Consider the following 12992-nt stretch of genomic DNA (forward strand, 5'->3'; position numbering starts at 1 on the left):
TGAATAGAAGAAAAAAAGTTATAATATTTCAGTTAAAAAAAGTCAAATATTTCAGTTAAAAAAATATTACTTTTTATTATATGAAAATTTATTAAATAAATATAAATTACTATGTTCTATTAAATTTAAATAATATTACTATTTTCTATTAATTTTTTATAATTAATATTATTATTACATAAATTTATTTTTATAATTCATAGTTATATTTATTTATTATTATTCATGCTACCATATTATTGATAATGAATCAATATTAAATAAAAAAATAATATTAAAATATTTGTAATTATAAAAAAATTTAATAAAAAAATAATTTTTATATTATATTCAACACGTCAGTCACTGACCCATTTCTGGCTCCCACTTGCAAGAACTGTCGGACCCTGGAACAACCTGAGAACAAACACTCTCCATATTCAAAAAGAAGAAATTTTCTGGAGAAGTTTCAACAGCTGGAATACTGGTTCTCCTAACCCACTGTCGTTTAGGAACCTCAGTAGCATGACCCGTGCTCCCACTGCCATAAGTACCTCTGACTGGTCTACCTTCATTCTGAATCTGACCTATGGCTCTGGGTTTCTCTCTTGTAAAGACAACCCTCTTCTGCCCACGAGATTCTGTAAACCGGACTTTGTTTATCTTCTGAACTGAGATGGTCACTCCCTCAAACGGTAATCCGACCATATACAACGAACCTCTCTTTCTTCCGCAGGCTATGACAAGATTTCCCTTGACAACCTTCCACTGTTGATTTTCGAACTTCACTTCATGTACCTGTTAGTCCAACTGCCTAACACAAATCAAACTTTTCGTCAAGCTTGGAACAACTCTGACATCCTTCAAAGTCCAGAAACCAACTGGTGTCTTCAACACTATGTCACTCATGCCCGTAACATCAAGAGTTCTGTTGTCCGCTAATCTTACATTTCCAAAGTCTCCAATAACTAGATTCTGCAATGCTTCAAAATCCATGACCCAGGAATCCACACTGCTATCCGCGCAACAGACTAAAAGGTCCTCATCTGCGAAGTCTTTTGCAATGTTGACTTATTTATCATTTGGGCATTGATTCCTGAAATGTCCCACCTCCTTGCAGTTCCAACATGTTACACTTGAGCAATCCCGAGTCTTTGACTGACTTTTTCTTTTGTTCTGGCTCCCACTATCTCTTCTATTTTTCTTACCTCTGATGACATATAGCGATTCACTACATAATTCCCCAAAACTCCTTCTTCGGACATCATCGCCAAGAATGAGATCACGAATCTTCTCAAAAGTGAATCCATCGGATCTCGCTGAACTAGTAAATGTTGTAATCGTTCCGGACCAACTGTTAGGAAAAGACAATAGCAGTAGTAAAGCTTGAACTTCATCATCGAACTTAATGTCCACTGACATAAGTCTGGCTAAGATCAAATTCATTTTATTAATGTGCTCAGTAACTGAACTGTCTTAACTTCGTGCCACAGCGAAAAACAGTCACACCCCGCGCCTAACACCGCACCGTCACTGCTACACCAGCAGAAAAAAGCACGCACCACCCTGCGTCTTCCGTCATTGCCATTGCAATGCACCTTCGTGCCGTCTTGCTCACCACACGCACCTGCACCTGTTCGCCGCGAAACGCGATCCGTCGCCGCATTGACTGGACATGACCATATTACGAGCAAGCCATCTGCACAAAGTCGCGAGCCGCCACCACTTCTGTTGCGACCCACACCACTACACGTTGCACCGCCTACTGCGTGCACCTGTCGCGAGTCGCAGGTTTGGGTTGTTGCGAGTCTTGGGCCACCGTGAAACCCTAACTTTGGGACACCGCTGAAACCCTTGTGAAACCCTAGCTTTGGGACGCTGCTGTCGCCGCTGCGAAACCCTAACTTTGTGACGCTATTGCAGCCCCTGCAAAACCTTAGCTTTGGGACGCTGCTGCCGCCTTTGCGAAACCCTAGCTTTGGGATGCTACTGCCGCCTCTACGAAACCCTAACTTTGGGACGTTGCTACCACCTCTGCGAAACTCTAGTTTTGGGACGATACTGCAGCCACAATTTTGATGTCTCGTAGATTAATTTTGCTGATCGGATCTCTAGTGTGTAAACGAACCAAGCTCTGATGCCACTTGATGGGAAAAACGCACACGTAAGCAACACACACAATCATGAATCAACTGCAGACAAATAAACGACACAAGATTTAACGTGTTTCGGTCGCCAATTGCAACCTACATCCACACAGACAACTATTAGGTTTTCATTCTATCTTATTGCACACAAAATTACAAGCACAATGATATTTTAAATAGAGATAATAAAGTGGACACAATGATTAAGCTCACTTACTAAACATAGTGTCTAGTCAGCTCATCGCAATTTGTCATGTCTTCATACCCAACAAAATATACTCAAATTTTATATTGAGTTTCATTAATGAAGTGAAGCTAGTTCAAGCTTTGCAAAAGCGATATTAACAACTCGTGAATAATTTGTTTATATAAATTAATAAAAATATTTTCGTAACCTTTGTTATTTATATATTTATGATCAAAATATGTAGATTTTGTTCAGAACCTTAAAATTCGTTTTGCAGTTCTTTTTACTGGTCAATAGTTATGAAACAAATTATTTACTGGATCATGACAATGTAATAGTTTAGAATGTTTCAATTCCACATGCCAAATGTACATGTTGAACACATATTTATCGTAAATTGTCATCTTGAATTAAAATGTGTATTAAATATTGAATTGATAACTTGTTAAAAATAATTTTAAACTTTCGTAAAGGGGTGTGTTCAAAAGAGTGTAAATGCATTATTTGCTCATATATAATATTAAACAAGCTATTTCTAAGCTCAATTTAAATTTTCTCCGCACCAATCATAATTCTAAAGTTATAATCTATTTAGTTAAAGTTTAGGAGGCCAATAATAATTAACCAAACTTAATTAACTATTATTTTGGGTCACTAGTTAATAACTAATGTGTAATTTCTTTTATAAATATTAGATTAAAATTGAAGATTTTACAACTAAACTTCCGTTTAATTTTTGGGGACCATATGTTAAAAGGTAATTTTGGTATTTTTGAAAAATGTAAGGGTGCAGGAAGAAAAATGTAGAGGTGCAGACCCAAATCTCTATATCATATAAAAAATTTGAGTAATTCACCAAGGGTACAGGCCCAACACACAATACGCACTTCGTTGTCCGATTTGACCCAAATCCAAATAATACGTGGGGGAGGACCTCAAATTGAATGAAAAAAGTTTATAATTAAAAAAAAAAAAACATTAAATTTGAATATTTTTAACTAATTTTTTTTTTAATGAAGATAATAATATGCATGCAACACATTATAAACTAAGATATCCCAACAAAATTGAGGTATCAAACTCTCTCAATCAGTTATATCATGTTAAAAATTGTTTAAAAAAATATACATTAAATCCAACCTACTTTATTTTTCTAGCATGACCGTTTGCGTTAATAAACTTCAGGATTGAAAAATCTAACAAAGAATTATTCATATAACCCTTGACAAAGAACGAGCGTGAGTAATTAGTACTTTAGTCATATTAATAGCTTTTGTTTATATTACGTAACTGCCAAATAGTACAGAAGAAAAAAAGAATTAATAACAACACAAAGTAACATGTCATAAACACTGTTTACCATACATAATTTTTCTTAGAATATAATAAAAGAAAGTGAAGTCTAATTTTAATTAAAACGAATGTTGCACCCAATGCCATGCTGGTATCAAGCAGCGCAAGAATAGATTGTACTACCTCAAATGCCGACAACCACAAAGTTAAGAAAATCATGTTATATCTCAGCACTTCGGTTTTATGTTCAAGATATCACTATATCATTTGATGTATATAATTGTGATCTAATCAAGTGATTAAAGCTAAACAAAGCTCAACCTTTAAATATAGGCATATGTAGGTCTCTCCTAACAACTTGGAATAGGAGTTGTGTAGGTTAATTAGGTTATACAAGATAATATATGATCCAGAGTCTCACATGAAAACATGCAAAATTTGCAATGTGTTGTTGAAATTGTATTATATAGGTCCATTGTTGGTCCTTTTCAATATATCACATTTTCTACACTCGAGATTAGTTATACTCTTAATAAAGTCAGTCCATTCATGAAACAACTTTTATTAGAGTATTGGAAATTTATAAAACGCGTATTTCGCTAATTAATAGGCACAATCTCATAGTGCATCTCCTCCTAACTGTGGTTACAATTTACATGTTTACTGTAATGCATATTGAACCTTTGAAGTTGATGACCAATTATCTATTTCTGTTGCTGCATCTTCTTCGGCCATAATTTGTTCTATTGGTGGTACAAAAGCAAACTCAAAATGCTTATTAAGTGGTGTCACGAAATATAATCATTAAATAAAAATTAATTTAAAAAAAAAATTTAGAAAAGTCCAAAACTTCATTACAGTTTTGTTTTTTTTAAATCTTCAATTGTAAGAGAATATTTTTGTCCTCACATACAACACCTAATATTTCAATCTTAAATTCATGGAGATAGCATTATTAGAATTATGTTAAACATCTTCTTTGTTGACGAGAAAGTGCTAAATCATGAATTTTGTTATTCACATCTTTTCATGCGAACAAATATTTGACAATTTTACCAAAACTTTCTCAAAAGCTCGATTTTGTCTCTTGCATCATAGACTCAATAAACTTAATGTTATCAATAACGTTAAGTTTGAGGGGACTATTAGTGTATATGTATTTATGTTATTCTTAGCATAATATTGTTAGAATATGATTGGTTACTTTGTTATTTATCTCGTACCAACTTTCTCTAGTAATAAACCTCGTTCTTACAACGAGACTTCCAAACATTCTTGTTGGCAACAAGCCATGCAAGATGAGCTTTCTGCTCTTGCTTCCAATAATACTTGGCAACTCGCCCTTCTTCCTCTCGAGAAGTGACCTATTGGTTGCAAGTGGGTATACAAGAGTGAACACAAATTTAATGGCATTCTTGAGCGCCACAAAACCTGCTTAGTTTTTCACGAGATTGAGGGTCTAGATTTTCTAGATACCTTTGCCCTTGTTGCTAAATTAACTACTTTACGCTTATTACTTGTTGTTGTCACTTCCCAAAACTGGTTTTTAAAACAACTTGATATTAATAACTCTTTCCTCCATGGTGATCTTAACAAGGAAGTTTACATCACTCCTCCTCTTGACCTCTCTATCCCTTCTCCTCAACATGTTTGTAAACTCCAACACTCTCTTTATGGCCTATGTCAATTAGGTAGACAATGGTATTCCAAACTTTCTCAATTCCTCTTAGATAACAATTTTGTTTTATCTTCGATTAATCACTTATTATTTTTTAAATATAATGTTCACTCTATTACCAATGCTCTGGATCACAACTTCTAAATAAAAAATTTGGGCAATCTCACCTACTTCCTCAGGTTTGAGGTTGCTAAAAATAGCATTGGCATGCACCTCAACCAGTGAAGATATACCCTTGATCTCTTACAAGAAACCGGGATGCTCAACTCAGCACCAGTACCAACTCCAATGCCTCTGTCTTCCAAACTCACATCTTCAGATGGTACAATCCTCTCACTCGAACACACTTTAGCATACCGACAACTCATTGGACGCCTCATCTACCTCACCAACACTCGTCTTGGCATCGCCTTCACTGTCAACACTCTTAACTAGGCCATCTCTGCCCCATAAACATTACACCAACAAGTTGTCTCACGACTCCTACGCTATTTAAAAGCCAACCCTGGTGATGGTCTCTTTCTGCCCAGCACAAGCTCTCTTCATCTTCGTGGTTTTAGCGACTCAGAATGTGCCACATGTCCTGACACCTGCAAGTCCATAATCAGTTACTCATTTTTCTTGGCAATTCCTTCATCCCTTGGAAGTTCAAGAAGCGGCAAACTATCTGTTGTAGCTCTTCTGAAGCTGAATACAGAGCGCTTGCCACCACCACTTGTGAGTTACAATGGTTGACTTATCTTCTCATAGACCTCCGCATCACCTTTGCCCAGCCAACCACTTTATACTGTGATAACCAATCTGCCATACAAATTGCTTCCAACCAAGTTTTTCACGAACGAACCAAGCACATCAAAATTGATTGCCACCTTGTTCGGGAAAAGCTCATTGTTGACCTCATCAAACTACTTCCCATCACTTCCGCAAAACATATAACATACATTTTCATCAAACCCCTTCCTCCACTGCAGTTCCAAACCCTCAAATCCATGCAGTTCCAAACCCTCAAATCCAAGCTGGGAATGCGCAACCTATACTCCCAGTTTAAGGGAGTGTTAAAGGCCCGTTTTTATTTTACTATTGGGTCTGGCCTGTCTTTTATTTTTTCTTTTGTTGTCTTTATGCCAACTGCTTTTAGGCTTTTGCTTTTTTCTATATATATGCACCTCTCTGTTTTACTTTTCAATAAACAAAATACATTTTACGCTTTACTGATTCAGAATCTCTCTTTCCCTTTTCCCACTATCTTTCTTCCTCTGTTCTTCGTTCTCACTAGTTAGCTATTATCCTCTTTGCACACACAACTTTTCACCATTGCAATTTTGCTTCTCAAACTCCAATAAATCATTAAACTTAAACTCAGTTTTTTTTTTTAAATTTAAATAATTAATAATTTTTATTTTTAATTCTAGTTTTAAATGTTATTTATACTATAATTTTAAATATAATTTATAGTATAAATATTATCAATAACATTTAAAAATTAAAAAGTTTATTATGAGACTATTTAAAAAGATTGTATTGAAAATGTGAAATGGAGCATTTAGGATCTAAACAATTTTAAGATAAACCTTGTTAGTTAATTAGATAGCAGATCAAAAATTACTTATTAATAATAAAAATTAATTTAGATAGTAAAAAAATTATAGTCTCTAAAACAATATTTAATTTAGTAAATATAACAATTACTTTTTTTCTTTAAATTTAATTTATATTTAATAATTTCTTAGTAGTAAAAAATTCTAAATGTTCTATTTAATTTAATTTATTCTTCACCGATAAAAAAATGTGTTAAATATTTTGTAATTTTGTCAGTTTATTATTCAATATATTTATGAGAGTAACTTATTTTTATAATTATAATTTAATTTAAAAGATAGAAAGAATAAATCTTAAATAAAAAAATTAGAATTAAAAATTTTGCAAAAATCAATTTAAATCAAACTGTACTAATTGGTTTGGTTCGATTTTTTTTTCTTTTAAACTATATATCATACATTTTATGTTTAATTTAAATATATTTTTAACTAAAAATGGAATCAATTGTACATCAAATACGGTTATATATTTAAAAGTGTTCTATCATAACTAATACGTATTTTTTAATTTTAAAAAGTAAGGTGATTTGAGATAAGTTAACAATAAAGGATACAAATATTATTATTTTATTATATGTTCTAATTTTGTAAAATAACACAAAAGTGTACGTATAACATTTTCTTGGTTATTAAGTTGTTAAGTATGATTGTCCCATATTCCTCGTGTTTGATAGGGTGATATTCTTTAATAATGAATAAAAAGTGCTTCATTGTGAAAAATTGAATGATGAGAAGTCCTCTATTATTCTTTTACAACATTATTTAGATAGATTAGGTGTATTTCTAAATCCTCTAATAATATTCTCTATTCTCTATGATTTCTTCTATTCTTTTGGATAAGAATTAAATAAATTTATATTTATAAAAATAAACATATTTGCTTTTCATTTAATATCTTTCTGTAAAATAGTTGAAAATTTTGTAGGACAAATTATTAAAAGTTATAACATTATCATAATTAAATGAAGTTACTAGTTTTCGTTTTAAACTGTAAATCTGATGTGTTCATTTTCCCATATCAGAAACATTTCCCACTTTATTCAGGTGTTGAAAAAAAGCGTAGCTTTTAGCTTCTTCACCAAGCTGGGTAGCACGCATCATATTTATATAAATATTAAATTATTGAATAAAATCTATACCTATTTATATACTATAACCGCTTTTTTTATGTACATAAATTGTTTTCAATCATAAAAAGAGAGTATATACTTTCATATATTTTTAATGCAAAATCTCACATATATAATAAAATAATATTTATTTTCAATCACGGCACTATTTAAAACTATTTTTGTATTTATATTAAATTTCTATTATCATAAAAATTAAATAAAAAAGAAAAATACGGATAAATAGGCTTGCGTGTTTCTGGTAGTATTAATAAAGGTAGTTGTATGATGGTTTGATGGATGTGAAATATTATATCTAGTTAATTAATCGTATAAGAATTAGTTAAGGTCCTAAAAACATAGCATTTTTAACTATATAACAATTTCTTCGTTTATAATAAGAAATCTCCATATGTAATATTTCGTTGTAAGTATGGATCCATTTTCATTAGCCAGCTGCCTAACAGATCAAAAGTATATGTCTATATATATGCATCTAGCGCAAGAGAACATCTTGCTTTTCTGTTCATAATTAATCAAAATATACACGAAACCAAGCTTCTGAAAATTTCTTTCAATGAAAATCCAAAATCATAGCAGAAGTTAAGATATTGAAATTTTTAAGGTGGCACTAGCTTTCGAATAATTAGTGCCGTTAACTAAGCTTATAGAAAAGTATGGGGTTAAGTAATACACATATTGGACAAAGAATTATCATCTTTTGACTTGATATCTATCTGTTGGTGCTCATCCACTCACATGGTGGTGGAATTCTCAATATTCTTATGGGATATTTGACTCCTGTTTAAAGAGCACCTTTTTCCTTTCTTTCGTTTCATCCCTTGATTGTTCCAAGATCGAGTAGTTATTAATTAACATCAAATTTTCTAAAATCAAACGGAAAGATATATATGATCAAAAGAAGAACTTCTCCCCATAAGCATATTTTGCGAGGACAAAATGGATTCTTATTATATTCTTGATCTGTACAATACAGCATTAGCTTTTCTTATATTTCTTTCTCTTTCAATTTTTTTTTTCCAGTTCTGTTGATTTTTTTAGAAGACTACATATATAAAGAAGCAGACCTCAAAGCCGCCTCTGTTGAAATCAATAAAGGAAAAATAATGTATACATATAACATCAATCTATTTTTCTGATAAACTATGTATGAGGTCTCTTCTCATAATCACCTTGCACTTAACAGAAAGGATTTTGTCTTTGAAGACCTCTTCACTATCCTCGGTCATAAACAACCCAACCCCTTTGCTTCTGATCCTTTGATTATTCTCAGCCTCTTGCAGGAGGATACAAACATGCTGCAATTAATAAAACACAGCTCTATGAGATGGAGAATATACAACAAATATGATAAAAACTATTCAATTATATAAATATAAAGTGAAAGAAAGAAATAGAACAAAAGACTTACTTCCATGGAACATCTCCAACCAGCATCCAGTCACCATCCTTGTCTTCATAAGTAGGGGCGAATTCAGATCCGTTGTATCCTTCTCTTTCTGAATATTCACCTGGATAAAAATTAACCATTGATCATTATTCATTTGCTCAACCTTCCACATATCTCATCAAGTTCTATTTTTCATTTTTCTAAATCAATTGCCAAACTAAAACAAAGTTACGTACCAAATGTGCACTTGAACAAATTTTGCAAGGCCATGAGGAGTTCTGGGTAGCTTTGGTAAACCTTTAGATCTATCTTCCTCAAGTAAGGTGCACCAGCCATGCTGACTTTTACGTACATTCCAGTTCCATCGCCCTGCTCCACCTTCTTCTGTTGTAGACTGTTCTTCCTAAAAGATCTAATTGGTGGCCACCCCACTACTTGTACCCTGTAATCCATTCATTTTATTCACCATTAATTTTCATTCGTTATATATATACATACATAAAAAATAAATATAAATATATAAGTGGCTTACTTTGCAGGCTGGACAGTGTCTTGGTCGTGATCACTTGTGGTTGTGGAGTCAGAAGTGTCAGAGTTAGTGTTGGTTTTGCACCTGGATTCTTCCACACTGGATTCTGGTGAAGATCTCTTGTTGCTGCTTCTAACAACAGAGCCACTGCATGAACGTATCTCTTGAGGCTCATCACTCCCAGGCAATCCCAACCTCAACTCTGTGGCCTTAAGATTGAGCTCAGTTTGATAGCTCCCCATATTGAATTCGATCTCAATTATTTGACGAGTTCACACAATATATGAATTAAATAGGTAGATGAACACCTTCAATTCCGAATCCAAAGGTTGATGGAAAATTCTGATTTATGGGAAGGAGAGAGAGATATATAAATACAGGTAGGAAGAGATTGATAGAAGATAGGAAAAAGATGTGGTGGCTCGTCAATTTTATAGAAACGTGTTAGTGAGGGACGATAAATGTAGCTCACATATGCTCAGGGTGCATGAATTGCGCATAGCGAGGGAGGGATAACCTAACCGACCATGTCTCGTCTGTGACACGCGCTTTTCACCAACCAATCAAAGATTGACAAGGCGTCAGTGGGGCGTGGGGCCCACTCCACACGGTGGAGGCGTATGACAGATGTGACTGTCTGTCACATGAAGGACAGGAAAAAGCAGGTTGTCGAAATGGGAGGGCACAGCGGGGCAACAAACACAGCCAATGACAGTGACAAACGTGGACCAGAAACCAACGGTTTCGATGGTGTGAGCTTTTGGGAGTCGATACAGGAGCGTTGGATCTGTATGCGAACAAATCCATGTGACAGGGGTGTGGGACCCACTTGGGTGTCCTTGATGGGATGGGCATGACCATGTGGATGTTGGCCAGTGGGTGCTTGCCACGTGGATTTGCATGTGCTATGCTCAACTCCTCCTTCCTTCCATCCTATCTCTACATTCTCCAACTGCTCTTTTTTCTTTTAATATTAATTATATAATACACTTTTAATCTACAATATATAGCATTCATTGAAATTCCTGTGGATTAGGTCCTTTCTCAACAATGCATCTTCGTTTCATATATATGCTGCCAAGTAATCCAATCCTAATCCTCACCATAATCAAATATGTCTATTTAATTACATAAATTGATTTATAACTATAAGCAGATATCCGATTTTTCTTTTAATTAATGCAATTCCAGAATTTATTTATATGTATTGTATAAAAAAATGAGTTACTAATCTATCATTATCCTTACAACAAAAAGAACAATGAGATCTTAACTCTTACACTCCTAAAGTCTCAAACTGCTCTAGACTTGCACAATTAAGCAAAACTCTAGCACAAAACTAGTTCTTTGCACGCATACTAGCAGAACCTATAGTATCTCTTACAACCAAACAAAAGATCACAGCAAAAATTAAGGTCTTATCTTACCATTCATGAAAAAAACGTTGGTTCTCATATTGCCTAACTCCCTTACAAGATTACCCTGCCCATTCTGCTCCCACAGAGTAAGTTTAGCAGTTGACCACACTTTAAGCCCAAATTAATCGTGATTTGTCACCTAAAAACCAAGAAATGAAACAGAGGGAGGAGCTTGATCTTATAGGAAGAAAAATAATAAGTATTAAATCAGGTGTTTAAAAAGATGGTGTTTAATCATCAAGACGTTTTAAAAAATAATACTTTGAATATAGTGAAACATGGAATCTTAAAATTTGTTCCTCGTACTTTATAAAGGGAGGACTCGTGAAAATTTGTGTATTTTGATTACATATCCAATAGATTCTACTTTGTCGAAGTTAAAACATAGTTCGTATTGGAAGTAAATTTTCGGAGGGAATAAAAGGAAGAACAACAAAGTTTATTAAAACAGTATGATGCCGTTTATACCAATTAAGTGTGTGCTTGAAACTTGATTCCATCGAACACTTTTCACGTCTCCAAAAGCAAATATTTATAGTTTCTATAAATCTTTTGGCCTATATATATCTGATATAGATACCAAACACAGTTAGTGAATAAGTTTATAGAGTCCACAAAAAAGATACAGTAAAAGGACGTTAAATTTTATTACTTTGATTAATGGGCAATTAGATGTTCACTCAGCCAATAGCTATATATTTTAACATGTTACTTTATGTAATTATACACGTGTAGTATGAAGTACACTTTTTTTGGTGATTATAACTCACGTACACAAACAATATTTAACTACATTAATTGGTTTCTTATGTATTTATTAGGGTTTGATCAGACTTCATGAGAAATCTATCTAGTTCAATGATAGACGTACCCAAGTCCTACCAACAGGGAGGATATTAGGGTTCCTCATGAGTTCCCTTTTTTCACATTAATTCTGCACATTCACCAAAACGCTACACACAACACGAGCCAATTATTGTTTGGGCCACGCCACAAATTAAAGCATAATGAAACGTCTCCAAAGCCCCCACTCGCATACTCGCATGCATGATAGATGTTAGGTTTGTAAGCAAAACGGTTAAACATTGGGCAACGGCGATATGAAAAAGTGTGACGTTTACATGCAGAACCATTTTTTAAAACGAAATCACAGGGGCATCCTTTTCTTGACCCAACTCATGCACTTCCCTTCGGATGCAAATACTCTCATGAAGCTAAGTAGTATCAATTGGTTTCATTGTTTGTCACCTATCACTACCAATGTCTGTTATATAAGTTAGGTTCAACACTTGAAAAACGAACTACATGGCTTGGAAAATGGAATCGGTTCATCGAAATTAGAATGGTGAGGGATTTAACTCTAAACCAAATTTAGAAAAGTGTGTGTTGTTTTGTTGAGTAGCCTAGGTACAGGGATGGAAAAGAAAAATATATAGGCACGTAATAGAGGAAGAAAGAAGGGAAATGAGATGATAAATAGGGTTGTGGAAATGGAAAAAGGCGGTGATTAAAGTAATGTAGTGTTTAATTTGGAAGCAGGGTAGTGGCAGGTAGCGTGGGTATGTGGCGTTTTATGAAAACACACACGAGCGATGTATTTAATTTTGATGGTGATACAATGTGGGCCTTGAGGCACACGTGGG

At 33.8% G+C, this 12992-nt stretch overlaps 1 protein-coding gene across 1 annotated transcript; it reads right to left on the reverse strand.

Annotated features, from left to right (window-relative positions):
- Nucleotides 1-8919: 8919 nt before the first annotated feature.
- LOC137814260 (auxin-induced protein 22E) lies at nt 8920-11854 on the reverse strand. Its single transcript, XM_068616886.2, has 4 exons — nt 9935-11854; nt 9639-9844; nt 9424-9523; nt 8920-9310 (listed from the first exon to the last, which is right to left on the reverse strand). Exons 1-4 carry the CDS (start codon nt 10171-10173, stop codon nt 9238-9240), a joined length of 618 nt encoding a protein of 205 aa, XP_068472987.1. The 5' UTR covers nt 10174-11854; the 3' UTR covers nt 8920-9237.
- Nucleotides 11855-12992: the final 1138 nt, after the last annotated feature.

This window comes from Phaseolus vulgaris, chromosome 1 (assembly GCF_051622355.1).
Source record: "Phaseolus vulgaris cultivar YP4 chromosome 1, ASM5162235v1, whole genome shotgun sequence".
Lineage (NCBI taxonomy): Eukaryota > Viridiplantae > Streptophyta > Magnoliopsida > Fabales > Fabaceae > Phaseolus > Phaseolus vulgaris.

Excerpts from the sequence above, each read along its gene's own strand:
- LOC137814260 (XM_068616886.2), bottom strand. The coding sequence starts at position 10,173 with ATGGGGAGCTATCAAACTGAGCTCAATCTTAAGGCCACAGAGTTGAGG. Across the intron at positions 9,845-9,934 it reads GACACTGTCCAGCCTGCAAA|GGTACAAGTAGTGGGGTGGC; the intron begins GTAAGCCACTTA and ends AATGGATTACAG. Across the intron at positions 9,524-9,638 it reads TTTGTTCAAGTGCACATTTG|GTGAATATTCAGAAAGAGAA; the intron begins GTACGTAACTTT and ends ATTTTTATCCAG.